This window comes from Lolium perenne, chromosome 4 (genome assembly GCF_019359855.2).
Source record: "Lolium perenne isolate Kyuss_39 chromosome 4, Kyuss_2.0, whole genome shotgun sequence".
Classification (NCBI taxonomy): Eukaryota; Viridiplantae; Streptophyta; class Magnoliopsida; order Poales; family Poaceae; genus Lolium; species Lolium perenne.
The window spans coordinates 395,966,182-395,992,894 of record NC_067247.2 but is presented as its reverse complement, the minus strand read 5'-3'; the positions used below and the strand labels follow the sequence as shown (position 1 = coordinate 395,992,894).

The 26,713-nt window shown below is 43.1% G+C and overlaps 2 protein-coding genes and 2 long non-coding RNA genes across 9 annotated transcripts; all 4 read left to right on the top strand.

Annotated features, from left to right (window-relative positions):
• Positions 1-494: 494 nt before the first annotated feature.
• Positions 495-3,165, top strand: LOC139830751 (uncharacterized). The gene is made up of 4 exons (XR_011744196.1): positions 495-768; positions 883-1,023; positions 2,150-2,339; positions 3,045-3,165. It is a non-coding gene; the product is annotated as an uncharacterized lncRNA (long non-coding RNA).
• A 25-nt stretch (positions 3,166-3,190) lies between these two features.
• On the top strand, positions 3,191-9,274 carry LOC127297639 (DEAD-box ATP-dependent RNA helicase 15-like). 4 transcript variants are annotated; one of them, XM_071819556.1, is made up of 9 exons: positions 3,191-3,425; positions 3,578-3,659; positions 4,548-4,654; positions 5,177-5,281; positions 5,954-6,071; positions 7,213-7,317; positions 7,471-7,588; positions 8,102-8,219; positions 8,932-9,274. In XM_071819556.1, coding segments are annotated over exons 1-4 (303 nt in total). In that variant the 5' UTR covers positions 3,191-3,313; the 3' UTR covers positions 5,179-5,281; positions 5,954-6,071; positions 7,213-7,317; positions 7,471-7,588; positions 8,102-8,219; positions 8,932-9,274. The 4 variants fall into 4 exon arrangements, 3 of the variants coding, with proteins under 3 accessions (XP_071675657.1, XP_071675656.1, XP_071675658.1); XM_071819555.1 differs by having other exon boundaries at positions 7,471-7,592; XR_011744195.1 differs by lacking the exon at positions 4,548-4,654 and having other exon boundaries at positions 7,471-7,592.
• Positions 9,275-10,170: 896 nt separating this feature from the next.
• On the top strand, positions 10,171-20,225 carry LOC127297638 (uncharacterized). Of its 3 annotated transcripts, none has more exons than XM_071819554.1 (11): positions 10,171-10,764; positions 11,141-11,185; positions 11,265-11,437; positions 15,867-15,967; positions 16,948-17,067; positions 17,143-17,230; positions 17,889-18,005; positions 18,095-18,360; positions 19,082-19,355; positions 19,475-19,656; positions 19,809-20,225. In XM_071819554.1, the coding sequence occupies exons 1-7, from the start codon at positions 10,742-10,744 to the stop codon at positions 17,927-17,929; spliced, it is 591 nt and encodes a 196-aa protein (XP_071675655.1). In that variant the 5' UTR covers positions 10,171-10,741; the 3' UTR covers positions 17,930-18,005; positions 18,095-18,360; positions 19,082-19,355; positions 19,475-19,656; positions 19,809-20,225. The 3 variants fall into 3 exon arrangements, with proteins under 3 accessions (XP_071675655.1, XP_071675653.1, XP_071675654.1); XM_071819552.1 differs by having other exon boundaries at positions 17,143-17,239; XM_071819553.1 differs by having other exon boundaries at positions 17,143-17,239; positions 19,752-20,225.
• Positions 20,226-25,010: 4,785 nt separating this feature from the next.
• On the top strand, positions 25,011-25,887 carry LOC139830336 (uncharacterized). Its single transcript, XR_011742264.1, has 3 exons — positions 25,011-25,461; positions 25,538-25,691; positions 25,843-25,887. It is a non-coding gene; the product is annotated as an uncharacterized lncRNA (long non-coding RNA).
• The last annotated feature ends 826 nt before the right edge of the window (positions 25,888-26,713 follow it).

The following is a 26,713-nucleotide window of genomic DNA, read 5'->3' as shown; positions in this document are numbered from 1 at the left end:
GGAGCTGCGCACGCCAAGTTCTTCTTCGCGCCGGCGGCCTTGAGATCCGCACCTCCGTCGCGGGATGCGTCCTCGACGTCTACTCCGACCAGGCTCGCTCGCGCGGAACCAGGTACCTCCTCCCTTTGTTTCTCGTCACTGAAATTCCTACTTAACGGCAGCCACCCTCTTCGATCTGCCCCCCGCAGGACGTGCGCACGGCCTCCAATCTCGGCCCCGGTTCTTGGGGAACCTACCTGGACGACGCCACAAAACCCTCTCGGAGCTCTTCAGCCGATACGGCAGCTCTGCTTACTTCTTGTGCTACATTATCCCCATCGATCTGCTTCTACATGTACTCTGTAACTGCTCTGCTCCCTCACTACAGTTCCTGCTTACTTCACAGATACACGATTGATTGATTCATTCATTCATTGCAGAATACGTAAATCCTCCACAATCTGCTCTATTGTTGCTGACTTTTTCTTCTCTCTCTCATTGCACGAAATTCAGTGGACTACCTCGAGTCAGCGACCTACCAAGTGCTCTACTTCTGCTGGGAGGAGGAGGAGGAGAACTCAAAAGGAACATTTCTTAATTTGCTCAGCAGCCGGACATGTGCTCTGCTGGGAGGAGGATTCAAAAGCAATTCTTTGCCAAGTAGCCGTAGCCTAACCCTAGGCCGCTGTGCGTCTCTTTTGGCTCCGTCTGTGGCGTTGTGGTCTCTGGACGCCTGGCCAGCAGCACCTTCGGAGTGCTTCAGTTCAGAAACTGAAGTTCTTTTTTCTGGTAGGGCTTTGCTTCATCTCTGCTATAGACCTATGATGTGAATTTTTATCTCAACATATGTTGGTGGTTCCGATCTGGTTGATTGCTGATTTTTCTGAGGGGATTCGCGTGCAGGAAGTCAAAGAAGGGCTACCCTGATCGGTGGCTAGCCCTAAGCCGCCGTGTCCTTGCTGGCTCCGTCCGTGGTGCTGCGGTGGCTGGACGCTGGACCAGCAGCACCTTTGGAAGGTTTCAGAATCTGAGCTTTTTTTCTTGGTATGGTTTCTCTTTATTTCTGCTCCAGCATATGATGTGTAGGTTGGTAGCTTCATTATTGTGCTCTGTGATGATGAGCTACAACATAGTCTTGTCTCTTTTTGCGGGGAGTAATCCTTCCTTGCTGGAGTGGCGTGCAAGTGATTATTCTTAGCAAAAAACTTTACTTGCCCTTAAATGGATCTGCAAATCTGTCCATTTCCTCGTGGGGAAGAAAAAAAAACACATTTCTTCTTCTTTTTGGCTTTGCTTCAGTCAACTCAAAATTTGGTTGATGTATAAATATGTGTGCCTCATTGGACCGCATAGTGATTTGATACCCTGACATACTAGCTTGTAGCCTCCTAACTCTATAGATTGAGAACTCTCCTGTTATTGCAGCACATCCCATTCTTGGAATGTTCACTTCACGATTTGAAATTGCTCTGTTTATTGATCCTTTCAATATCGACCTTGCTTTATTCTGGTCTTCATTTCCTCACTGCTTCTGTCTTCTGAATTGAAGCTTGCTGCATTTAATGTAGGTGTTCACATAAACAAACACAATGATTTATTGGCTGCCCTCATATTGTAGTGGGCACACCTGTAATGATTCTAGCTCTAGCTAGAGAGACGGACCTTTCTTTGAAGAACGTTAGCTACTTCATTCTTGATGAGTGTGACAAGATGCTAGAGTCACTTGGTATTTTGTTATCCTCGTTTCTTCTATGTATAGAGTTTTTTTTGGTCATATCCTTTTCGAGTTATCAGTTGTATGTGAAGTGTTGAAGTCTAGAACCTGTTGTATATATTGTGTCATGCTGTGCACCCTAAGGTGTCCGTCCACGATGCACACCTCGTTTTTCTGATTTTATTGCTTTGCACTCCATAATCAATTTAGACCATAAGCTAGTGTTTTTCCATATGTTCAGTATCTGGGGTAACACCCTTACTGGATATACTTGCTTGAATACTATGTTAAATAATGTGCAATTTTCCAGCTATCATACTAGTCATGGTAATTTCTTCCTGTAGAATTAACACTGATAAGTATCTATAAATATGTGACTAGGTGAGCTTGACAAACTGCCACTGTTTTCTGGATATTCGAATCTTCTTTTCGTAATGCATTCTGTTTACTTTGTAGGAATATGTGGGCAATCTTGGGATGCTCATAATCTTCTTATTGATTACTGGCTGCCAACTGGATATCCTTATGATGCTCCTTGTAGGAGCTCCCTAGTTTGACTAGCAGTTTCAGTAAAGGAAGGCAGATATAATGAATGGGAGAGGGAGATCCAGGAGCTCTGGGAGACTTTGCTGGGGCTGTATCAGAGGTAACCACCATTGCCCGTGTTGTTTCAAAGGGTTGTATGTTAATTCTGATTCTGCTTACTGTTGTAGTGATGATTCTGTCGGTTCAACATGATTTAGTTGATCTTGATTGTCTGTTTATTTGTGTGCTTATTATGGAATCAACTGTGTTTAGGCAAGTCATTTGATCTGTGGGTCCACCCAAGACCCTGCTGTCCTATTTTTGCAATCAAATCTTTGGATATAACGGATAACTAGGATATCTTTTTGTTTGTGCATAGGATACCAAACTGTTCTCCTTGATCTATTCTGGTACTTCTAGATTCTAAGAGCATATAATATGTTGCCCTCGTGATACTAATTTGGTGCAAATGCTTCTGCAAATTCGTCCATTTCGGAAGAAAAAAACACATTCCTTCTTCTTTTGGGCTTTGCTTCAGTCAACTCAATATTTGGTTGATGTATAAATATGTGTGCCTCACTGGGCCAGATAGTAATTTGATTCCCTGATATACTAGCCTGTAACCTCCTAACTCTTATATATATATTGAGAACTCTAATGTTATTGGAGCACATTTTGTTCTTGGAAAGTTCACTTCACAATTTGAAATTGTTGCGGTAGTTCTCTATCTTTAGAAATCTTTCTGTGTCAACCTTATTTTATTATGGTCTGAATTTGCTCACTGCTTTTGTGTCTCTTTACTGATTTTGACGTTTTTTAATTGCAGGTTTTAGAAGCCTGGGAGCATAGGACCCGTCCGATTTAGCGGCTGGTGTCCATCCCACACCAAGAACAAAACCAACCCTAACCTAAACGCATTTCCCCTCCCTGCTCCTCTGCTCCCACCCTCCAAGGCGGCGCCGGCGCTCCATGGCCGCGACGCAGCCTAGCTCGCCGGAGCGCGCGTGCCTCGCTACCACGGTGCGCGCCGCTCCGTCCAACTAGCCTCGCCGCCAAGCGCACCACGGACCGGACGTCGGCGCCCCCCGACCGGAGATGGAGACTGCGTCCGCCAAGTTCTTCTTCGCGCCGGCGGCCTTGAGATCCGCACCCCCGTCCCCGGGATGCGTCCTCGACGTCTACTCCGACCAGGCTCGCGCGGAACCAGGTACCTCCTCCCTTTGTTTCTCGTCACTGAAATTCCTACTTAACGGCAGCCCCTTCCGTTGGTTCATTCAATTCTGTTGTAAACCTTTACGCTCCTAAACATATCGACCGGTTCTCATCTGGTCTATTGTTGATTTTTTTTTCTCCGTGCAGGAACAATCAAGTGCTGGGACTGGGAGGAGGGAGAATTCAAAAACAACTCTTTGCTCAACAGCCGGACCTCTGCTCTGCGATGGTGAGCTACCACCACTAGTCTTATTTGCCCTATTACTTTTTCTCCTTGCGGGGAGTAGTCTTGCCTTGGCCCTGCAGCAGTGGAGTGCCAATTAATGATTACTCTTTTCCTTTGCTGGCTACTTAGCAAACAAACGTTCAGTTAGTGAAATGGATTTTTCTCTGCTTGCCTTTCCTTTGCTGCAAAAAATGCATTCCAGAATTTTCATATTTCCTTGCGCGGAAGAAAAACCACTCAATTTTCCTTGCTGTTTGGCTTCACACAAGTCAACTGAATATTTGATTCATGCCGCTAAATATCTATGCTGGCATGAAGTACAGTACAGCAGCTCCTTTGGATGGCTTTACAATCTGAGCTTTTTTCTTCGTATGGTTTCACTTTATTTCTGCTCCACCATATGATGCGTAGGATGGTAGCTTCATTATTGTGCACATAGGCTTCTTTTTGGTGGGGAGTAATCTTTCCTTGCTGGATTGGAGTGCCAAGGATTATTCTTAGCAAACAACGTTACTTGGTGATCTGCAAATTTGTCCATTTCCTCGAGAGGGAAGAAAAAACAAACATATTTCTTCTTTTTTGGCTTTGCTTCGGTCAATTCAATGTATGGTTGCTACATAAAAATGTGTGCTTCACTGGACCGGATAGTAATTTGATACCCTGATATGCTAGCTTGTAGCCTCCTGTACATATATTGAGAACATCCCATTCTTGGGAAGTTCACTTACGATTTGAAATTGCTGCGGAAGTTCTCCGTTTAATGATCCTTTCAACGTCGACCTTGCTTTATTCTGCTCTTGATTTGCTCAGTGCTTTTGTGTTCTGAATTGAAGGTTGTTGTGTTTTCACATAAAGGAACACATGGATTTATTGCCTGCCCTCATATTGTAGTGGGAACACCTGTAAGGTTTTATCGCTGGCTAGAGAGAAGGACCTTCCTTTGAAGAATGCGAGGCATTTCATTCTTGATGGGTGTGACAAGATGCTAGAGTCACTTTGTAATTTGTTAACCTCGTTTCTTCTATCCTTAGAGTTTTTTGGCCATATTCCTTTTCGAGTTATCAGTTGTATGTGATGTGTTCAAGTCTAGAACCTGTTATATGAATGTATTGTATTATGCTGTGTACCCTAAGGTGTTCGTCCATGATGCACACCCTTATTGCTGTGCACTCCACCACAATCCATTTAGACCATAAGCTAGTACTTTTTCCATGTTAAGTGTCTGGTATAACATCCTTACTGTATATACTTGTTGGAATGCTATGTTAAATGTTGTGCAATTTGCCACTAGCATACTAGTTATGGTAATTTCTTCGTGTAGAATTAATCCTGATAAATATCTATAAGTGTGTCCAGGTGAGCTTGACAAACTGCCACCATTTTCTGAATATTCAAATCTTTTCGTAATGCATTATGTTAACTTTGTAGCAATATGTCGGCAATCTTGTGATACACATAATCTTTTTATTGATTACTTACTGCCAACTGGATGTCCTTATGATGCACATATTTCCTTGCAGGAGCTCCCTAGTTTGACTAGCAGTTTCAATAAAGTAAGCTAGATATAATAAATGGGAGAGGGAGATCCAGGAGCTCTGGGAGACATAGCTGGGGCTAGATCAGAGGTAACCACCATTGCTGGGGTTGTTCTCAAAGGGTTGTATGTTAATTCTGATTCTGCTAACTGTTGGAGGGATGATTCTGTCAGTTCAACAATGGAATGAACTGTGTTTAGGCAAGTCATTTGTTCTGTGGGTCCACTCAAGACTCCGCTGTCCTAATTTTGCAATCAAATCTTTGGATATAACGGATAACTAGGATATCTTTTTGTTTGTGCATAGGTTAACAAACTGTTCTCCTTGATCTATTCCAGTACTTCTAGATTCTAAGAGGATATAATATGTTACTCTTGTGATACTAATTTGGTGCAAATGGATCTGCCAATTCGTCCATTTCCTCGCGGGGAAGAAAAAAAACGCATTTATTCTTCTTTTTGGCTTTGCTTCAGTCAACTCAATATAATATGTTGTTCTCATGATAATATGTGTGCCTCACTGGACCGAATAGTAATTTGATACCCTGATATACTAGCCTGTAGCCTTCTAACTCTTATATATATTGAGAACTCTCATATTATTGGAGCACATCCCATTCTTGGAAAGTTAACTTCACAATTTGAACTTGCTGCGGAAGTTCTCTGTTTATTGATCCTTTCAATGTCGGCCATGTTTTATTCTGGCCTTCATTTGCGCACTGCTTTTGTGCCCTTTACTGATTTTGATGTTTTTTAATTGCAGGTTTTAGAAGCCTTGGAGCATAGGACACTGTTGTCCCCGTTGAGAGCTTATTCCCATGCTCTCATAGTTGCATTTCGACTACTTCCTGCTTCTCATTTGTCCTCATTGCACTGTTTTGGTGAGTATGTGTTTCTCTACATGTCTCCTCTACGTGATCTATGATTGCTCCATATAAAAAAGAAATGCCCAGTTGCCGAGTGGTATTGCCACAAACTGTAAAAGTGGTTTCAGCTAGCCATGTTTACTATTTTCTGTAAAAATGTAAAATTGAAGTCTTGATCTTCTTTTATATGGGAACTGTCCAGCAATTAAGTAAATGAGGTTGTCATGATCTGATTAGAAAAATCCGTTGACATACACACTGAGTATGCACAATCATGTATCTTATTTACAGGGTAGTGCGTGATGCTGGGAATGTCAAATTTTCTTCTATGCTAGTTAGCTGTTTGTCTTGCTAGATGAGATCCCGTGTTTGCATAAGCCTGATAGGTTTAGCTATCTTGCATTTTCGTATAGCTGAAAGCACTAGTTTTGAGCCACTGAATGCCGACTATAAGTTTTCACCTGCTTACACAATTATTTGCAATGATTGAGCAGACCTCTTTTATACAAGATGCCTTGATGTTTACCAAAGATAATTTACTCTGGTTTGTATGGATGTTTCTTGCGAAGGTAGCTGGTTAGTTGCGTCTTGCAACTATTTCTTATTTGCACTTGCTATACCAGGGCAATGTGAGAATCATGCATTGTGCAGTCTGTTATGCTGTGGTGCTATCTGGAAGCACAATGACTCGGTTTACGCTTTAATCCATGTGCAGTGTTTTCAAATTGTTCTATCCGGGAAAGAAACACAAGGTGTTCATCAACGATGCACACCCCGCCTTTTCTGATTGTATTGTTGTGCACTCCACCATAATCCCTTTAGACCATAAGCCAGTGTTTTTCCATATTTAGTGTCTGGTATAACAGCCTTGCTTGATGTACTTGCTGGAATACTATGTTAAATGTTGTGCAATTTGCCAGCTAGCATACTAGTTATGGTAATATCTTCCTGTAGAATTAACCCTGATAAATCTATAAATATGTGACTAGGTGAGCTTGACAATCTGCCACCATTTTCTGGATATTCAAATTTTCTTTTCGCAATGCATTCTGCTAACTTTATAAGAATATGTGGGCAATCTTGTGATGCAAATAATCTTCTTATTGATTACTTACTGCCTACTGGATATCTTTATGATGCGCATATTTCCTTATAGGAGCTCCCTAGTTTAACTAGAAGTTTCAGTGAAGGAAGCCAGATATAATGAAGGGGAGAGGAAGATCCAGTAGCTCTGGGAGACATTGTTGGAGTTGGATCAGAGGTAACCACCATTGCCGGGGTTGGTTTCAAAGGGTTGTATGTTAATTATGATTCTGCTAACTGTTGGAGTGATGATTCTATCGGTTCAACATGATTCAGTTGATTTTGTAACTATGTTTAAATGTGTGCTTATTTTGGAATCAACTCTGTTTAGGCAAGACTACCCTGATCGGTGGCTAACCCTAAGCTGCCGTGACCTTTCCGGCTCTGTCCGTGGCGTTGCGCTGGCTGGACACTGGACCAACAGCAGACCTTTGGATGGCTTATGATGTGTAGGTTGGTAGCTTCATTATTTTCCTCTGTGATGATGAGCTACACTTGTAGTCTTGTCTCTTTTTGCGGGGAGTAATCTTTCCTTGCTGGAGTGGAGTGCCAGTGATTATTATTTGCAAACACCTTTACTTGCCCTTCCTTCGGTGCGAATGGATCTGCAATTTCGTCCATTTCCTTGTGGGGATGAAAAAACAGTACATATTTCTTTTTTTTGGGTTTGCTTTGGTCAACTCAATATATGGTTGTTGTATAAATATGTGTGCATCACTGGACCTGATAGTAATTTGATACCCCGATATGCTAGCCTATAGCCTCCCAACTCTTATTTATATTGAGAACTCTCCTGTTATTGGAGCACCTCCCATTCTTGGAAAGTTCACTTTCACGAATTGAAATTGCGGATGAAGTTCTCTGTTTATTGATCCTTTCAAAATGTCAACTTTGTCTTATTCTGGTCTATTTTGCTCACTGCTTTTGTGTCCTTTACTGATTTTGATGTTTTTTAATTGCAGGTTTTAGAAGCCTCGGAGCATAGGACACTGCTGTCCCTGTTGAGAGCTTCTTCACATGCTTTGGTCATTGCATTTCGACTACTTCCTGCTTCTCCTTTGCCCTTATTGTACTGTTTTGGTGAGTATCTGTTTATCCACTTGTCTCCTCTATGTGGTTTATGACTGCTCCATATAACAAAGAAATGCCCAGTTGCCTGAGTGGTATTGCCAAAACATGTAAAAGAGGTTTTAGCCAGCCATGTTACTATTAAGTAAACGCGGTTGTCGTGATCTGATTAGAAAAATACGTTTACATACACACGCGTGAGTATACATCATTATGTATCTTATTTGCAAGGTATTTTGTGATGCTGGTACTGTCAAATTTGCTTCTACGCTAGTTAAGCTGTTTGTCTTGCTAGATGAGATCCTGCGTTTGCATAAGTCTGATAGGTTGAGCTATCTTGCATTTTCGTATTGCTGAAAGTACTAGTTTCGAGCCTCTGAATGCCACAATTGTTTGCTATCTCAACATTATTGTGAGCTCGTTCATTCAAAATGCCTTGATGTTTACCAAAGATAATTGACTGATGGTTTGTATGGCTGTTTCGCCGAAAGGTAGCTGGTTAGTTTCGTCTTGCAACTATTTCTTATTTGTACTTGCTATCCTGATTGATTACGAGGACTGTACAATGTGACGATGTTTCTTTGAGAATCATGCATTCTGCAGTCTGCTATGTTGTGGTGTTATTTGGAAGCACTAAGACTCTGTTTACGCTTTAATCCCTATGCAGCGTTTTCAAATTGGTCTATTTGGGGGAAGAAACTAAGGAATTTTTTCTGTATTGCAGGGAGAAGAGAACCAGCGGGAGCGTCCTCATGCTGCTATTTCATTGGTGTGTGATGTGCAAACTAGGGGCGCAATATCTGCTTACGGTTACAACGTATGAGCAGCCAAGTTTTCAGATTTTAACGAACACTGGCATGCGTTGTGTGTAACGGTCTCGGGATTGATTGCAGAAACTCGTGTGTCAGTGCATCAGCTTGCCTTGATGCTTGTTATTCAGTGTCGTGTGGTTTCTTTCACTTGGGTCGTATATTTCAGTGCCACCTGAGTTTTGTTTTATTTTCATTTTCTGTAAAGTGATTGTTGTGTGATCTAAATGTCAAAAAACAAGTAAGGTCTTGCCGAAATTTGCATTTTTCCTGACTAGCCTCTAGATCGATTAGCTTAACTGTATGGCTTGGTTAGTGCCTTTCCGTAAAGAGCTTTTATCATTCTCACTGTATTTCTACAATTTCACTGATTTTTCAATAATCTAGGTGCCTAATCTAGTTTCGTCTGTGAGGTTGCTAGCTATATCTACCCAGCTGAAGAGTAGCAGATCAAGAAAACGCCGGGTAGCTGCGAACAGGTGGATCAGCTGAATGCATGTTCCAGCTAGGATTTTCGTTAGCTCTTACTTGGCAAACATTTCTTTAAGCCAGCTAATCATTTATTGGTACTGATGGAGGGAGATGAAAGGTATAGAAGCGGCGAGAGATGCGGGGTTATTGGTGGTGGCATGCTAAAAGGGACGATGTGTGTGCCATTTGTGGGTGAATTACCCGTCGCCGAAGAAGAATCATCTGGTACCGTCGACTCCCATCGTAGTGGTCACGCTGAACAAGGTCTCAGTCGGAGAGCCAAAGACAAGACATGACCGATCATTGCGTGAGGCGAGGGGGACACCGCGTATGATACTCCGGATTAATTATATATTGATATTGACTTCAATTCAGCAATAATAATAATACTATGATTGAACTTTATACTATAGTCATAGGCATGTGGCCGCACCAAAAAGATGCATGAGAGAACCCAAGTAGTACCATGCATGACCACGAGTTAATATGGCTACAGCCAAATGCATTGGGACTAGAAAATATACTACTACTCCATAGGAAGGTGTGAGGAGAGATTAGTGGGATTTATTAGGAAGATATTAATTAGGAGCCAATCAAGTGTGCTGCGTCCGCTCATCTCCTAAATTAATTAGGGTAGAATAGAAGTGATGTTACTACTGGTAGAGCGGATTCCATAACTTTCATTTCAACTCCAATTTTCTCCCGAAAATGCAACTAATCTCGACCAAGTTCCCAACCCATCCGAGTTCACTGGAGCTTTGATGCTCGCCGGCCTCCCTAGCCCCGCCGTCTTCTCTCCCCGGTAGAGTCCCCTGCATCCGCCGCCATCCAAACGTATGGCGTCCAAACCCTAGCCTAGTCCCTGCCGGCTGCCGTCGATGACGAACCAGACCGCTGCCCTCCAGTTAGCGGATGTTGCTGCTCCTCCCCCAACTCATATGCGGCCCCCGTCGTCGGCGGCAAGGAGGCTGACCTGCTTGTCGACGGACTGGCCGGCCGGTGATGTCCGACCGACCCGCTGCGCGTCGGTGAGTAGGCAGGTGGGGACGATGAGGTCTTCTTCCAGGACCACCCCGCGCGACTGGAAAGGAGGAGGGGAGGTGAAGAGTAATAGGGCCGGCCTCCATTTTCGGCGCCACTGCACGAGAAGATGCGTCCGCTGCACCTCTACTTTGACCAAGAAGGGCGGTGGTACTGCAGCTAAGGTGGTTGGTTGTGTGTCGAGTGTTTTGCCATCCGGTGCCAAGGCCCTTCATGGAAGGGCTTGCAGCTCTGAGGTACAGAGTCCCCTTTCCAGAGATCAATGATGTTGTACCGATTTCTACAAGCGTAGTGGTTCAGTTGTTAACTAACACATGTGGTGTTCAGTTGTTACACTCCGAGTCTCTGATGATTAAGGTTACATCTGGACAAAGGATAGTAAATAAGATTGGTTGGTTATTTTTTAAGATTGAGATCACTTTACAGTTGTTTAAGATTGGGAGTATGTACTACTGCATTTTTAGAGACTGGTATTCAGTTCTGAACTTGTTTTCAACATCACTTAAACTGAAGTTCAATTAAATGCTTATAGTAATTTTCTTGCGTGCTACTGCTTTTTTAATATGCTTGACTGATTGTTCTTTTTAATTAATTTTGCAATATCCATGGCAGGCTGACTTACAAGAATGTTCCTACTTGGTGCAGAGAGTTGTGTAGGTCTGCTTCTGTTGCAATCTTCTTTAATACGTTTTCAGATTATGCTTCAGAGTTCTAATGTCTAGTTATTCTCATGCAGGGTGTGTGAGTCTGTGAGAGCAAACAAGTCACATTCCACAAGACGGAGAACCTGCAGTGCTACGAAGTCTCTGCCAAGAGAAACTACAACTTTGAGAAGCCCTTCCCTTACCTTGCAAGGAAGTTTGCCGGATAATTTTCTTCGCTCGTCAATGGCTCCAATAACGTCCAGAGGTGAGATAAAGCTGCACTTATTGTGTTTTAGGTCATCTTGCTCAACCTGGCGCACTTTGCACATGTACAGCAACGGCCACATCCGTTGAGATAAAGCTGTTGCCGGCACCTCTCCTCTCACAGGGAGATTATATGTTTATGCCTCTGTCTACATTGGCGCATTTTGTGATTTGCTGCATGATATATGGTAATGTTTTTTGCCTATCCTAATCTAATGTCTAGCTGTCGGTTAAGTGCTAATATTTCATTCTTTAGTACGAGGTTGCTGCCCGAGGCAATTTTGCTCTTTCAATTTTTACATTAGCTGCACAATTGTGGTGGCTTTTACTCGCTGTTCTCTTCTATTACTAGACATGGCAGTTTTGACGGGATTATCAGATGTTTGTCCTTGTTAAATCTTAAATGCATTTGTTTTGAGATCGCACAGTTCTAAAGATATCTTGAGAAATGCATTTTTCATGCAGCTATACAAAAAGATATTGGCATATTTGCTATGTGCATTCACAAGGTTTGTACTCTTCAAGTTTCAAGTGTCAATGGGAGTTGTGATGAAGAGATGCGCTTTACCATATCTTATTTTAAGAGTTTTTTAAGCAGTCATGATTATGATACCGTGATGTAGATCTCATTTTTCTTAAAATTTTCGTATTTGTATGTATATTTCTGATTCAAAATGGATTAGTTACGAATTTTATAAGGTTGCATATTTCCTAAAAATTCGGAAAATAGGGGTAACGATTTGCAAAGAGAGAGATTTGTGACTGATATTGTTCAGCCTGGATGACTGAAAACTTAACTGGCCAAGATAACCATTACAGAGCATTTTACCACTGTTATAAGATTCCGAGTATGTACTACTGCATTTTTAGAGACAGGTATTCAGTTCTGAACTTGTTTTAAACATCACGTAAAGATATGGTACTAGCAGATGGTATTGACATCGGCAAGTGCTCACAGGGAAAGGGTATCCAGCTAATTTCTGCAAAACCAAAACCAAACCTGATAACTATTTGCAAACTAAGATAATTTGGTTGCCTAAATATACCTAAAACGGAACCCTGCTATCTCTAACCAAACCACTTAAACTTCTGCATATATGTCCTTACAAACATTAGTACATGTGCTTCTAGGCTTGCACACACAAGCAGTAATGAATCTATTAGTTCCTTAACCAAAAGTGAAGTGGTACAACAACATATAAGCAACAAAATCTTCCATAAAAGAAAGGTTCTAAGCATGGCGTGGTCACTACCAGCTATACCTGCACGAGTGGGTGCCTAGATCAGGTTCTGGATGGGTTGACCTCGTAGTCTCCCTACGTGCCCTCACTGATTGTTTCTGGTGGCCAGTCGTAGACTCCGGCGACGGCTCCGGCAACTGCCTGGTCTTCTCCTCCCTGGATCTAGGCATGCTGGAAAATCCTCAACTCTGTCAAGTAAATCCCCTCCAACTCTAGGTCGCAACCGTCGCGGATGTTCTTGGCTTCTGGGGTGGCGGCGACTCCATGTATAAGGTGTTCTGTAGTTTGCTATGTGGTGCGATGGGGAATAGTAACACTAGTTGGTCATGTCTTGTGAAGTCTAATGCGGTTTCCTGGATATTTAGATGTTGCTACGGTAGCTTGTAGATATCACTCCAGGGTTGCTAGATATTTATCTCTTGTTAGTTTATGTGTGAACTAAAACTAGCTAGTTATACTACATTTCGCCTCTTTGATTCGACCAAACTAAGTCAAGATATGTACCTGTTTCGATATAATCGTGCCAAAAAGGGCAGGGTAGATAATTGGAATAAGTAAAATTAATATTTTTATCATTCACTTGTCTTGTCTAGAAAATATTATTTCTGTTTGGAGGCTTATTGAGGATTTTTTAAGGATTTTAACGCAGACATTTCTTAGTGAATTTTAAATGATGCTCAAGAGTACAAAATGTCTTTACTACAAACAGTGATGTTACACATGCCTTCTGAAAAATTCAATTCTTGATTTTGTCAGCTTGGCTAGTCCATTGTGTATAGTTCATTTGTGTTAGATATGTCTGACTTTGCATGGTTGTAATTAGAACTTGAAACTTTGTTATTAAATCTGACACTCATCTTTTACAATGATTGGAATGATTTGTTGTAGGTTCTATCTAGCGTAACTTGTTAATAGGTTTACATACATACCAATTCTTTCTTGAAGTGTTTCCTTTGTGTAACCCTTAAACTGAATATTGTGCCTTTGAACTCACTGCTCAGCGTGTTGTTGAAAAGATGTGCATGCACAAATGCTATTTTCTTGTATTCTGATTTTGCATATTGCTGCTCTGGTGAATTTAGAGTCTTCTCTTGCCATTTATCAAGAGTTTTAATACATCGCTTATGAGTGTGTGTTTTGAAATATTTAAATGTTACGCATACCATTTGTTTCTGAAGTTGTTTTGAATGGCTAGAGCAATAACTTTATACCATTGCGTCGCTTACTTTTAAACATTATCCAGTCAAGGCTGGTGAGTGGATCATCATGTTGCCTTTCCATTGAGTTCCAGCGGAAGAATCAAAATGTCATGTTGATTAGTATGATTAATCAAAAGGTGTCAATATGTGTTTTTTCTTCTATTTCTGTCACAACATCTGGTTTCTGAAATAGGGAATTTCTAGAGCCTATAATATTTTCTAGTTGATTTACCGACATGGAAGCTTTCAAAAGTATTGATGCACCAGTGGTTGATGTCTGCAAGTAGAAAATAGATAGAGGCGTCGATCTCATATTATCTGTCTTGGTATGTATTCCAATGCTTCATTCCTAGTTATATGATATGAATTAGGCAATTTTACTCTTGTCGTGGTACTCCCTGGACTATCAGTTGTTTCTATATTAGACCGATTCACAACATGTGCATCGACAGCCATGCTGTTGTTTTAGTTGGGCAGGGCCTATGGGTTGATTCCACATCGTGGGCTTCATGATTGGGAAGAAATGGCTTTACTGCCTTGTGGTTTGCTGGCTTTGCAAATTTGACGTTTTGCATCTTGGTATAACATGGTTTAGCTGGATTCCAACATGAAAACTAAACCTCAATTAGTGCTTGAAGTGTTGGATTTGTGTAACCTAGAGCATAGTTTGTTAGTTTAATAGGCGTCAATGGTTACTTACTTTTGTTGTTGGCTGGATATTATTGTGTTGCCTCGAGTAATATTGCCTTGTTTTTCGTATGAATCATCTTGAGGAAATAGGAACTATTTTCTTATCATTTTATCAACATTCAAACCTTAACCCAATTTCTTGTCCTTGTGTGTCGTTGCTTTCTTGGTGAAGAAGAAAACATCAAGTACTTCATCCATGTAGATCTGTAGAAGTTGAAGTTAATTTTAATTTCTATTCAACATCAGCTTTTCAGTCTGTGGTCCCTGATTGGCATATGTGAATAATCTTGTGCAACTAGATTTTTTATTGCAGTAAAATTCCTATATAGTGTTATCGCTTCTGCATCCATCGTTATCTAGTGCTAATAGTCTTTGATCATATAGTGAGCTCTTTTTGGGTAGTATGAAACAAGAAATAATCAAAATGGCATGTCTTCTTTGTAGTTAATGTTTAGCCGAAATGCTTAGGTTGTCACTTGTGCAATATCTTTAGATTTCCTAAATAAGTTTGTGAGGAGGGGAATCACATGAAGTATCAAGAAAGGATTATCGATTCCTCATTATTTAACTGTTTGATGGAAAATTGATCTTATCCCTCTAATTAGTGTTGTTTATGGTTTAATCTTCGGTTGCTCTGTTCCTAGTTCAGTGATTTTAGTAGTTGCTCTATTCCTAGTTCAGTGATTTTATTTTCTCCCTCTCACTGGTGTTTTGTGCTCTGCACCTTATTTGATCTCTAAACAGTCCTAGTTAAATTTTGAGAGTATCTGATGGGTTTTGAAGTTGTTCTTATCTCAGAGTGAAATTTCGCATAGGTTCCTGATTCAACCACAAGACTGTCATGTTTGCAACAGCAAATTGATGCCTTATTGCTTGTTTTAACTGCTGGTTTATTGAATTTAGATGCTTAAATGGCTTACTACCTCCGTCTCAGTTCATAGGACTTGCGCGTATCCCTAAGTTGTCAATTTGGTCAATATAATATCATTTGTATAATATACAAAATATATCATTAGAAAGTAGAACATCTAAACTTTCTATTGATATATATTTTGTAATACATATGTTGCATTATCATTGCCAAATTTACGACCTAGGGACACGCGTAAGCCCTGTGAACTGGGACGGAGGGAGTACTGTAGATTATGGAAAGCTACATCAATTATCTAGTTATCTTGCTGCACTATTTGTGACTCCTGCTCAGCCAGTAGTATCTAAGAAATTTCATCATGTAGCAATATATTATGGTTGTTACATATTCCTTCAAATTGCTGCATTGACGGGAAACTTCCATGTGCAGGGAGCTTGGCTTGTGAGTCCGTTCTGCCCTCCGGAGCAAGTAGGGGTCATCTTTATTGCAACCCACCTGGGAGAAGTAGGCATTGTCTCTCTCATGATGTGGTAAGGACAGAACCGTAGATTATACTTTGTCATGCATGTGTTGTGTTGAACATAAGAAATGTAGAATGGTGCCCTTTTCTGGTGATTGCTAGCAATATGGTTATCTGGTAACATAATCTGAATAACATGCTCTTTCTCATTGGGTTTTATTTTCTAGTATATTAAAGCTGAAATATCGTGCATAATAATTCATCCTATTTTGGTCCTCATTTGGTGTATAAGTGGTGACTTGGGTGTTAAGTAGATATCCATGTTTTCTTTGTGTCGTTGTTGGGCTGCAATGGCATCTCTAATCTGTTGCCAGTGGGCATGCATAGCTGAACATTTTTATGTACGGACAAAAAGCAGTCATGAGTTCCTCAACCTTATCCAGGAGCATTGGTTAATTTTCTAATCTAGATAATCTTACTTCTCAATTGGCTTTACGAGCGCTTTAGAAATTGTCTTCATAGACCCTTTCCATCTTCTAAACCAGTTGTCTGTTTATGAAATTAACTGTTTATATGCGTTGATAATTCAAGTTATCCTGCTTTATGTAGAAGTGACATGGAAAAATTCATGGGCTCTGTATGAGGACATCTGAAACTTACAGGTTTAGGCGTCACTCTCTTGTTGATCCACATGAGCTCAGGAGGCCTGCTAGTTATAGAATTTGAAAATGCCAAGAATTTTTTTAATCATCACGTTTGTGTCATTTGTCATTTCTTTTGGAACTATCTTGGCATCATATTGAAGTAACGTGTTCTGGATTATGAGTAATACGTCATATGCAGTTTTGCTCATGTGAATGTCATTTGCTTAGTCTTGTCATAAATTTGAGAGATGTATGGGGTTAGCCGGCTCAACTTTCCGGGAACTAGATTAGTCCTCTTTTTAGATTTCTATACCGAGTTAAAAAAACATTTTATCGTGTTCATTTGATTTATCATTTCATGAAATTCCATATGGCATATAAGTGAAATATAACTTTGTCTTTTTAGGTGCGAATTGTCGGGCGAGACAATGGTACAAAGGTTAACGTTATGTTGGGTGGGATTCATGTAAACATGTGTCAGCTATTGCTCGGATTGTTCCTCGATGTGCTCCGCGGAGAAACCCAGGTACACCACGCCCTACCTTCGGCTTGTGTCTTTTCCCTATTTTTCTTATTGATTTGGTTCGTGAATTTGACACAGGACTACCGGTGCTTCACGTGTATAAAGGGTTCAAAATCTCGTCTAATACCTCAGGGATTTGATTGGAGCGCAAGGTCGGCTGATAGAGGTATTCAGAGTAAGACCACTTCCAATTTGTATGCATGAGTGAATCTAAAAAGTCTATATGCATGTTATGTGTGCGTTTCTTTCCTTACAATGCACCCGCCATTTGGCTTCAGATTGGTAGCATTGCTGGGAGTAGATTGTGGCGTATGTTGCTATTCTACATCCCACAGCATGTGAAGATCAATTTGACATCTATCCTCTGGTAGAGAGCATGTGAATATGAAACCACTGGGTTGAATGCAATTTATTTGCTACAATGCTTGGAATTATATATTCTAAGGAAGAAAAGTACTACTATGTTTTGTAAATATGAGATTATCCATGTTTTGGTTCAAAGTTTAGATACATATTGCCATGCATGTTTTGTTCAAGTGTTTTTGCTTGCTGGGATATGAATGAATTAATGCAAGAAGAGTACAAGTGTGTTTATCCACTTGCATGAAAAAAGGCTTAGGACTTGTCATTACCGTTGTTATTCCTATTGCCATTCTACCTAGATGTTTTTCTGGATATGCCAATGAATATGTCCAAGACATACTTTTCGTTTCAACTCACCTGCTCATTTCTATTTACATTTCTTGTATTTGAGCTCTCGTTAGCGAGTTTTGACATGTGTATGATGATTTTTTCTTATTTATGATATATGTCTTACTTGTTAGGAGTGACCACCTGTAAGAGACGAAAGCGTCAAAATCGATGAGAAGATGGAATTGGTGAGCTGCAATATGCCGGAAGGCAGTCCTTTCTCGTGCTTTTGATGACAGATGCTCGAAAGTGTAAGTGACGACATGACCATGCAAGCATTCAAGCAATGTTCTTCTAGTAGTCCTCGCATGTACCTAACTTGTCAATTATGTGTGTTCAGGTTCTATGCCGCAAGGCATTCTCCTCTGAAAATTGAGGATCTAGTAGTCTGAACAGTATGGAGGTTGAATCTACACATTTGGAATGCAAGCTTGAGCCTCTGGTTCATCTGCCTTGAAGTCAAAGCCGGTCGCCTGGAGATGCAGCTCCAACCTGATGCCGAACACCACTCCAGGGTATCTGCAATTTTGGTGAGGACAACTCCAGCCTCGGCGCCAAGTGCGGCTTGTTCTGCCTCGTCCTCACCAGCAAGACGATGATTCGTAGGTATGCACACAGAAATGCCCAGATTGAATTAAACGCCCCTGTCCAGATTTAGATGCTTGTAGTTGCAGGTACATGTCATGATAAAGTCATTTTTTCTCAACTTCTTTCTCAAAGCCCACTGTTAGCATTTTGTACTGAATGCTTACATACTCCTGTGCATGTAGCCTGTGAAAATAATACTGCCATGTAGCTATTTTATTTTAACCAATAATGAAGTTTTAGGAAACATATTTCACTGTGGTCTAAACATGTAGCCTTTGTTCTTCTTAAACCAGATACCTATTTAGTGTTGAGCTTCTGTTTGCTGCTGTGCACTTGTTGTAGCTGATCTGAACACAAGGTTGTCTTGTAATGATGAACCCATTTATGTCCTTACCGATGCAAGTGCGCTGCTTCTTATCTCAAAAGTTGGATGTTTTGCACATAAAACATTGTCTACTTATTTTCTAGTATAAGCTTTTGCTGGCCATGTTTTATTCTTGTTTTGTGTATAACGAGGAGGACTAAATGATAGCGTGGCCTTTTTTGACAAGACGACCTTGACACCTCTGTCTAACTAGTTGACATGGGCACCCAAAAGTTATTTTTTTGTTGTTCTGAATCAATTGTTGCCATGCTATCAAGTACACACTGTTCTGCGTGGTGTTCTGGGTCGAGCCAAGCACTATGAATATTTTTGCAGATCATGATGATGATGTAGACCTAGTCATATTAAGTGCAGGAATGTGAAGGTCAGGCGAGGCGATAAGCCTTGTTTGACTGGTGGTAGCCGGACACGGCGTTGGAGTGGTACATGGAGCTGCCAGCAGGTCGTCGTGGAGATCATGTAGGAGGGAGAGAGCTGGAGCATACTGCTCTGTTGCAACAGCAGCGGCAAGGGGAAAACTAGAGCTGGTAGCTGGCCAGGAGGGAGGAGACCTAGATCCGACATGGTTTTCTTACATGAGTCGATGTGCTTGATAACCTCGGGACGACATGGTGATTTTTGTGATCTGGTTAGTTTAGATATGTTGGTTAGCAAGTGTCGTAGTAGCACTTGAGGTGACGTGCAAGTATATCAATCTGCTAGTTTGTATGTTTACATTTTTTTTTTGCTGAAACTTGTGTGTTTCAGTGTTTGTTAGGCCCTCTAGCGGACTGGCTATGCGGTCCGTTGATGGCGGTGCTGCTGCTCCTGGCCTTGTGGAGGCCTCCCGGCTGCACATGTGGCTGTAGGCTTCGGTGGCCCTGGGTTTGACCTCCTCGTCGTGGCAGCCGTGTGTCTCAGCCTTGGTTACAAGATCTCTCTGGAGTCCGGTGAGCTCTCTAGTGAGCTATTGGTTCACCCTTCAGTTCTTTTTCTCCAATGTGCTCTGTGATATCTGATATGTCCTTATGCTCCGGCTTTATAGGTGGCGACCCAAGTTTGAATTATGGTGTTGATATTCACCTGATCACATGTCGTGCAGGTAGGTGAATAATGGGTGAGGCGCCAAGCCTTGTTTGACTTGTGGTAGTAGGAGGGGGAGAGGTGGACGCCATGCTGCCCTGGTGCAACAACAACGGCAAGGGGAGAACTGGAGTTGGTAGCCAGCCTGGAGGGAGGAGACTTGGATCCGACATGGTTTTCTTAGATTAGTTGATGTGCCTCTTGTGATCTGGGCAGTTTAGATATATATTGGCAAGCAAGTGTAGTAGTAGCACTTGAGGTGATGTGCAAGTATGTCTAGTTGCTAGTTTGTGTGTTCTTCTCGAATGGCAGCTAAGCTTTGCTATATCAATATGTATTAGTTAGTGTGAACACATACATCCATCGGTCAGAGGATCTTATGAATCTTGCTACTGTCCGATTTTTGTTTTTGTTCCAACCTGAAGCTGAAAGAGTATCGCTAGAGCACTTGATGGTAGTACTAGTATCTATTTTCCCGTGGTCGGCAATTGTATGATTGATCTATCAACTGAGAGACAAGGAAAAATCATCTACGTGGTGCATGGATTTTGCGGCTAGGATGCACATTCAGCTCAGCATGATGTAACCGTGATGACAACCACGCTCTGTTTTATTTTGTTTAGTCTTCTTACCAGGTAAGATCGATCTAGGCTAGAGATGAGCACGCAGGTAGCGATATGGACGAATCTGCATGCATAACAACGGTTTTAGTAGTACCCGCGTATTCTTTTTTCTGTCTATCTCGTCTATATGAAACACAAAGGGGATCCCAACCTCGTTGTGAATAGGGAAACCAGTATCTGAATTTTAGGAAATAAACAGAGTTTCTGAATTTTAGGAAGTAAACCGAGCAATTGTTATTACGGTAGGAAAAAAAATCGTGAACTTTAAAAGCATTCCCTCTGATCCCTCCGGCGGCATGCGAAGCGCTGGATCTTAGCTCACATACAATCGGTTCCGGAAAACAAGCCGCCCCTGATGAGTTAATTGGACTGATTGATTGAGCATATTAATTATGATACGAATACGATGACCCTTGGTTTATTTTTTTGTGTCTGGGGAGAAGGAATACAGGCCATGTCAGCAATCCATGTGCTATACCCATCCCTGCCGTCCAATCTATCCATCCTCGCCTTGAAGGAACGGATGGAGAGTAACCAAGTGAATTTTCATCATACCTTTTTCCCGCTTTTAGCTTTGCCCCAAATATTTTCGAACCAGCCTAGCTCCTCTATAAGTACAAGGGCATCGTCGACGACCGCGTGCGGGGAGCGTGTGTGACTTAGACTTTGACTTTTACTTGTCGAGGAGAGGAGATGAGAGTGGGGAAGCTGCATCTCCGTTTCTGTCCGTGGATGGGTCGCATGCCGTCCGGTCGATCGGCTCAGCTCTTGGATCTTCCGGCGATGGATCCTGGTAATGCCAACGATATGTTTTTCCTGGTTTGTTTTTTGCTTCTTCCAGCAAATCTCTGTGTTCGCATCTGAGTTTGGTTTTATTCTTTACCGGCCGGACCCTGGATTGACTCTTGGTTCATCTTCTTCTTTGTTAATTTGGATCTAGTAATATGAACTTGGTCCATCGTATTCGATCGATCGGTCGATTTGGGCACGCACGTGTGTGGGTACTAGCTAGCCTAATTAAGTCCAACTCCAGGCGTTCGCTCGCGTGGAGTGGACGATTTCCGTCAGTTCCTCCATCGTATAGCTGCTGGCAGTCCGCCGCACGCATGCTTTTGGAGCATTTTTGTTAGGTCTTCTTGGGATGCATCGCATTAGAACTAATACTCAGAAGCTGAAGGTTGTCCTGCCGGGGTGGTTTCAGGTAATTATTCATGTTGCTTATATATCTGATTCACACAATACTTGTTTAAAATACATCGTGATGTTTTTCAATGTTTTAGATGACACAAGCATCACAATGTCTTGGAGACTGTCCTTGTGATGATCCCAAGGATTGGAGGAGCCAAAGTATCTCCCTGACTCTTCTTGAAGAAGTGGAGATCATCAACCTCAGAGGAGGGGATCACGAGATCGACTTTGTCACATCGATACTTGGATGGGCGCCAATGCTTACAACAATGATCATCAAGTTGGTGTATGAGGTTGAGCAAAGTGAGATTGGAGGTTGCGCGACGGCTATCTACAATACCTGCTTGGCGTATCCTTCCGTGAATTGCTCAATCTATCTCAGCTCTGGCAAAAAGTTGAGTGGTCCTCAGGCATGAGCAGAATCATACGGACTTTGTTTGCTTCCAGAAAAGGAATGATCGTAGCTACATGAATGTTTTCCATAAGGGGGATACAAGCGGTATGCTCTGGTCTCATGTCATGTGTAACGTCTTTGAACCTGTTACCACCTATGGCATTCCTTGAGAAACTTCTATAGATTTGTCAACCATTCATAGTTAAATGCAAGTACTGCTGGCAATAAAAAAAACAGCAGCATTAGAGCTTCTTGTGTCAATGATGCCATTCTGCTTTTCGGTAGGTTAAATTCTGGAGTTGCTGCTAATACATTGAAATGCCTAAAATATGGTGTGATCAATTTATATTGCTCTGAAATTCTATTTTATACTCCTTCTGTTGAGTACTATAAGATGTTTTACCTTTAGTAGATTCATCTATTTTGCTATGTACTTAGTATATTTTTAGTGTATAGATTCACTCATTGTGGTGTGTATTTAGTTCACTTTGAAATGTAAAAACGTCTTATATTTATGAACGGAGAGAGTATATGACTAAATTTTTTGATAACATCTCGGGCACTGAAAAATTGTATTAAATTTTCATTTAAAATTCTCGCTGCATGACATATATGTGACACTAAATATGAAAATTGTTCCACTTCACATGTTAGAGTTGCACTATTACTGTGATTCAGGAGCATCGGTTATGATCTTTCTCGCAAACAATTGATGCTCGTCTGTTAACACCTTGTTGCACAAATATGAAATATGCTGCACTTCACAGGTTAGCATTACACTTTGACCCATTTGGCACCACCCGCATCGACTTGGCCAAGATGGCGCCTCTTGCTCCTGCATTGTGAGACTAACGAACCAACCAGCTGCGCTGATCCTGAAGAAGGTGATGCGGCGGTAGCTTCTACTGACAACTGGAGCCACCAAGTAGACAGAAAAAGGGCGACGAGTGGCAGCACGAATCTGAAGTTTGTGGTCCCGTGGCACGTACATTTTTTTTGCGAGAAACCTATATAGTCTCGCAAAGAGGGACGTGCGAGCACGAACCTGAAGCTTGCAAACAGAGCCTAACCTGAGTCACTACTAGATAAAACCATCTCTCAGTGTGCTGGTTTAGCATTAGATAGATTAAGGCAGTCCGTTAGCTAGCCATCCAGCGAAATGTTTAGCCTGATGAAGGGGATGGCGGTGACCCAAAATAACTCCTCATTCTCCTCCTCCTCCCTCCCGGCCAAACTTGTTGACCTTGTTGCTCCGAACTGCCAGCGGCTTCGCCCACGGAAGATGGTGTTTCCCCTGGAACACAGCACTTGAGTGAACAATTTTGGAACTAGGGAGCTTGCATACATACCAGCCCAACCTCCTAGAGAAGTTAGTCACGGTCAAGCGACACTCCGAGAGCACTAGCCACAGCTAGCACCAGTGCCACGGCTCACCTCACATCGAAGAAGAGACCACACCCATGGCCGCCATCTGCATCACCATGGGGCACATCAAGTACAGACGGAAGTAGCTTCCGTTGTCACTGATGGTAAGACAGAGGGGCACAACACCTAGCCACGATGGCTCCCGGAGTGGGGAGCACGTCACTATCATGGCTGCCATCTGCGAAGCCAAGGCACCCGCCAGCCCCAACGGTCAACCCGCTGCAGGATGAAGACTGAGTAAAGAGGCGGACGACCCTCGCAGCCAGATGTCCCCGCCCATCCCTAGCCTCGTAGGGAGCGAGCCGCCTTCACAGCTGCCATCTACAAGCCAAGAAGATGCCAACCTCTGCGAAAACGCCGCAGGCTAATAGATGAGACGGGGAGAGGAGAGGACAGGGACGACGCTGACACAAGCCGGCCAGCACGAATCTAGATGTTGAGGCAGAGGCTGACCCAAAGATTACGAGATCCTTTCGTTCTCCTTTCCCTCTGTCCATGTCAGTCAGGTCTGTGTACGTCTGCATAAACGCGTGTCAGCCTCCACCCGATTCCAATACAGCGCGGGGTTCCGGCAAGGAAAGGAGCTCTTGCCGATCATTGATCCGTTTGTGACATATATAAAGCCAGAACACCAAGCCACTTCGTACGTCCACCCAAAGCTAAGGCTAGCTACTTTGCCTACGCGCGCGATCCACGATCGAATATGTCAGGCCATGGCCAATACGACGACGGCTGCCCGCGCCACGAAGAAGAACGACCACGCTGCCCCTGCCCCGCACGCGAAGCCATCGCATTCGGAGCCCTGGTGCTCCTGGTCCTGCTGGCCCTCCTCGTCGTCTTCACCCTGGGCTCCAAGGCGCCGCGCTACTCCGCAGCCATCGACTCCGTCACCGGCCTTGACCTCGACGACCTCGACGATGCTCCTCTAAACCCGCTCTTCAACCTCACCCTCCGCGCCACCTCCCGGGGCTTCATGGGCGGCGGCTGTGTCGAGGCGGGATCCGCGGTGGAGGTCTCCTACGCCGGCGTCACGCTCGCCACCGGGCCCGTCCTCCAGCGGTTCTGCTCCCCGTCGAGGGGGCACAAGGCCGAGCAGGCCGTCGTGGCGTGGGGGACGGGGGTGCAGGTTCCCGGGTTCGCGTTGGACGGGCTCGCCGACGACGCGTGGCGTGGGACGCCCATGTTCGATGTCGCGGTCCGCATGCCGTCCAACCACGCCAACAACCACGAGGGAAAGCTCGTGTCGTGCTGGGGCCTGCGTGTCGGGGACGCGGCAACGTTGGGAGCTCCCTGCGCCGTGGCCGACGTCGACACTGTCCCGTCGTCTCCCAATGACCGGCACGGCCGTGCCACCTAAACTGCACTCTTTGTTTCATCAGCTTATTTATTTCAATTCTAGTTTTTGTTTTTGTTTTGGTGTGACCCATATTAGAATTCCATTCTAGATTTAGTAGCTTTTGGCGTTTCCGTAGTGGATAGCCGATTGTTGCAACATGTTATTTTCCAGCGAGCGAGTTGTGTAATCCATTTCGCGCGCGATTAAAAAGCAGGCATTGAATTGAATAGATTGTGTGGATGGGGTCAATCAAAGTAAAAGGTGAGATCCCGGGCGGTCACGTTAGTAGGAAGAAACCAAACCCAACCCTAAATTCTGCCCGCAGGGCCTTCCGCCGTTCCGGCCCGGTGGCTCGCGTGTTCGATCAACCAAAATTGGCCCGCTCAGTTTGAAGCCACACCCACAAGGGACCCAAACCCTATTTCCCCTCCCCGCTGTGCCCCCACACCTCCAAGGCGGCGGCGCCTCCATGGCGGCGACGCAGCCTAGCTCGCCGGAGCGCGCGTGCCTCGCTACCACGATGCGCGCCGCTCCGTCCAACTAGCCGAGCCTCACCGCCACGGACCGGACGTCCGCGCCCCCCGCCCGGAGATGGAGCCTGCGCACGCCAAGTTCTTCTTCGCGCCGGCGGCCTTGAGATCCGCACCTCCGTCGCGGGATGCGTCCTCGACGTCTACTCCGACCAGGCTCGCTCGCGCGGAACCAGGTACCTCCTCCCTTTGTTTCTCGTCACTGAAATTCCTACTTAACGGCAGCCACCCTCTTCGATCTGCCCCCCGCAGGACGTGCGCACGGCCTCCAATCTCGGCCCCGGTTACTGGGGAACCTACCTGGACGACGCCACAAAACCCTCTCGGAGCTCTTCAGCCGATACGGCAGCTCTGCTTACTTCTTGTGCTACATTATCCCCATCGATCTGCTTCTACATGTACTCAGGTAACTGCTCTGCTCCCTCACTACAGTTCCTGCTTACTTCACAGATACACGATTGATTGATTCATTCATTCATTGCAGAATACGTAAATCCTCCACAATCTGCTCTATTGTTGCTGACTTTTTCTTCTCTCTCTCATTGCACGAAATTCAGTGGACTACCTCGAGTCAGCGACCTACCAAGTGCTCTACTTCTGCTCTATTGTTGCTGACTTTTTCTTCTCTCTCTCATTGACTTTTTCTTCTCTCTCTCATTTTTAGATTTGGCACATTGGTGCACCATGCCATGCCACAGCCTGATTACCTTGTGTTACGACAGTTGCTTGTGTGGTTGAGCATGGATGAAAAACCAATATAGTAATTATGAAGTCAGACAACCACCACAATTTACGAACATAAACTAGCAAATGATACAGGTTCCTTGCAGGAGAGAAACATGTATCTTGCATGTTTCATAGGTAAGAATAAGTTACCGCCTCAATGAAGTGTAAGTATAACCTCTAAATATGCTAAATGTAATTTGTCATACATACGAAACTCAGTGCATGGGGAAAGTGGTATTTTAAGTTCTTGTATCTTCTATGATAGTGTGCTAAAAAATGAAGGCATTGGGAGAGACCTTGGGGTCTACTTATGAATAATTTTTTAATATTACCTCCGTCCAGAAATTGGTGTCTTAGTTTTATCTAGATACATATGTATCTAGATATATCTTAGTTGTTGATACATCCATATCTAGAAAAAGTTGAGACACTTATTTTTTGGCAGAGGGGTAGTTTTTTTCTCAGTTGTATGAGATATGGTAAAACGGACTCAACTTGGTCTTCTAAACACAGGTAAAAATAGTTCTGTAAAGGACTGATCATTGCTAGCAAGGAGCGTCTTTATTGCTTTATGTCTATGTGTGCATCTATATTGCTATTTCTCGGTGAATAAAACTATATGATTAAGCTAATTCTTGGTCGAGTAATATTAAAGTTAGAACGCACTAGACTATGAACTGTTTGCTTGTGTTATAAACACGA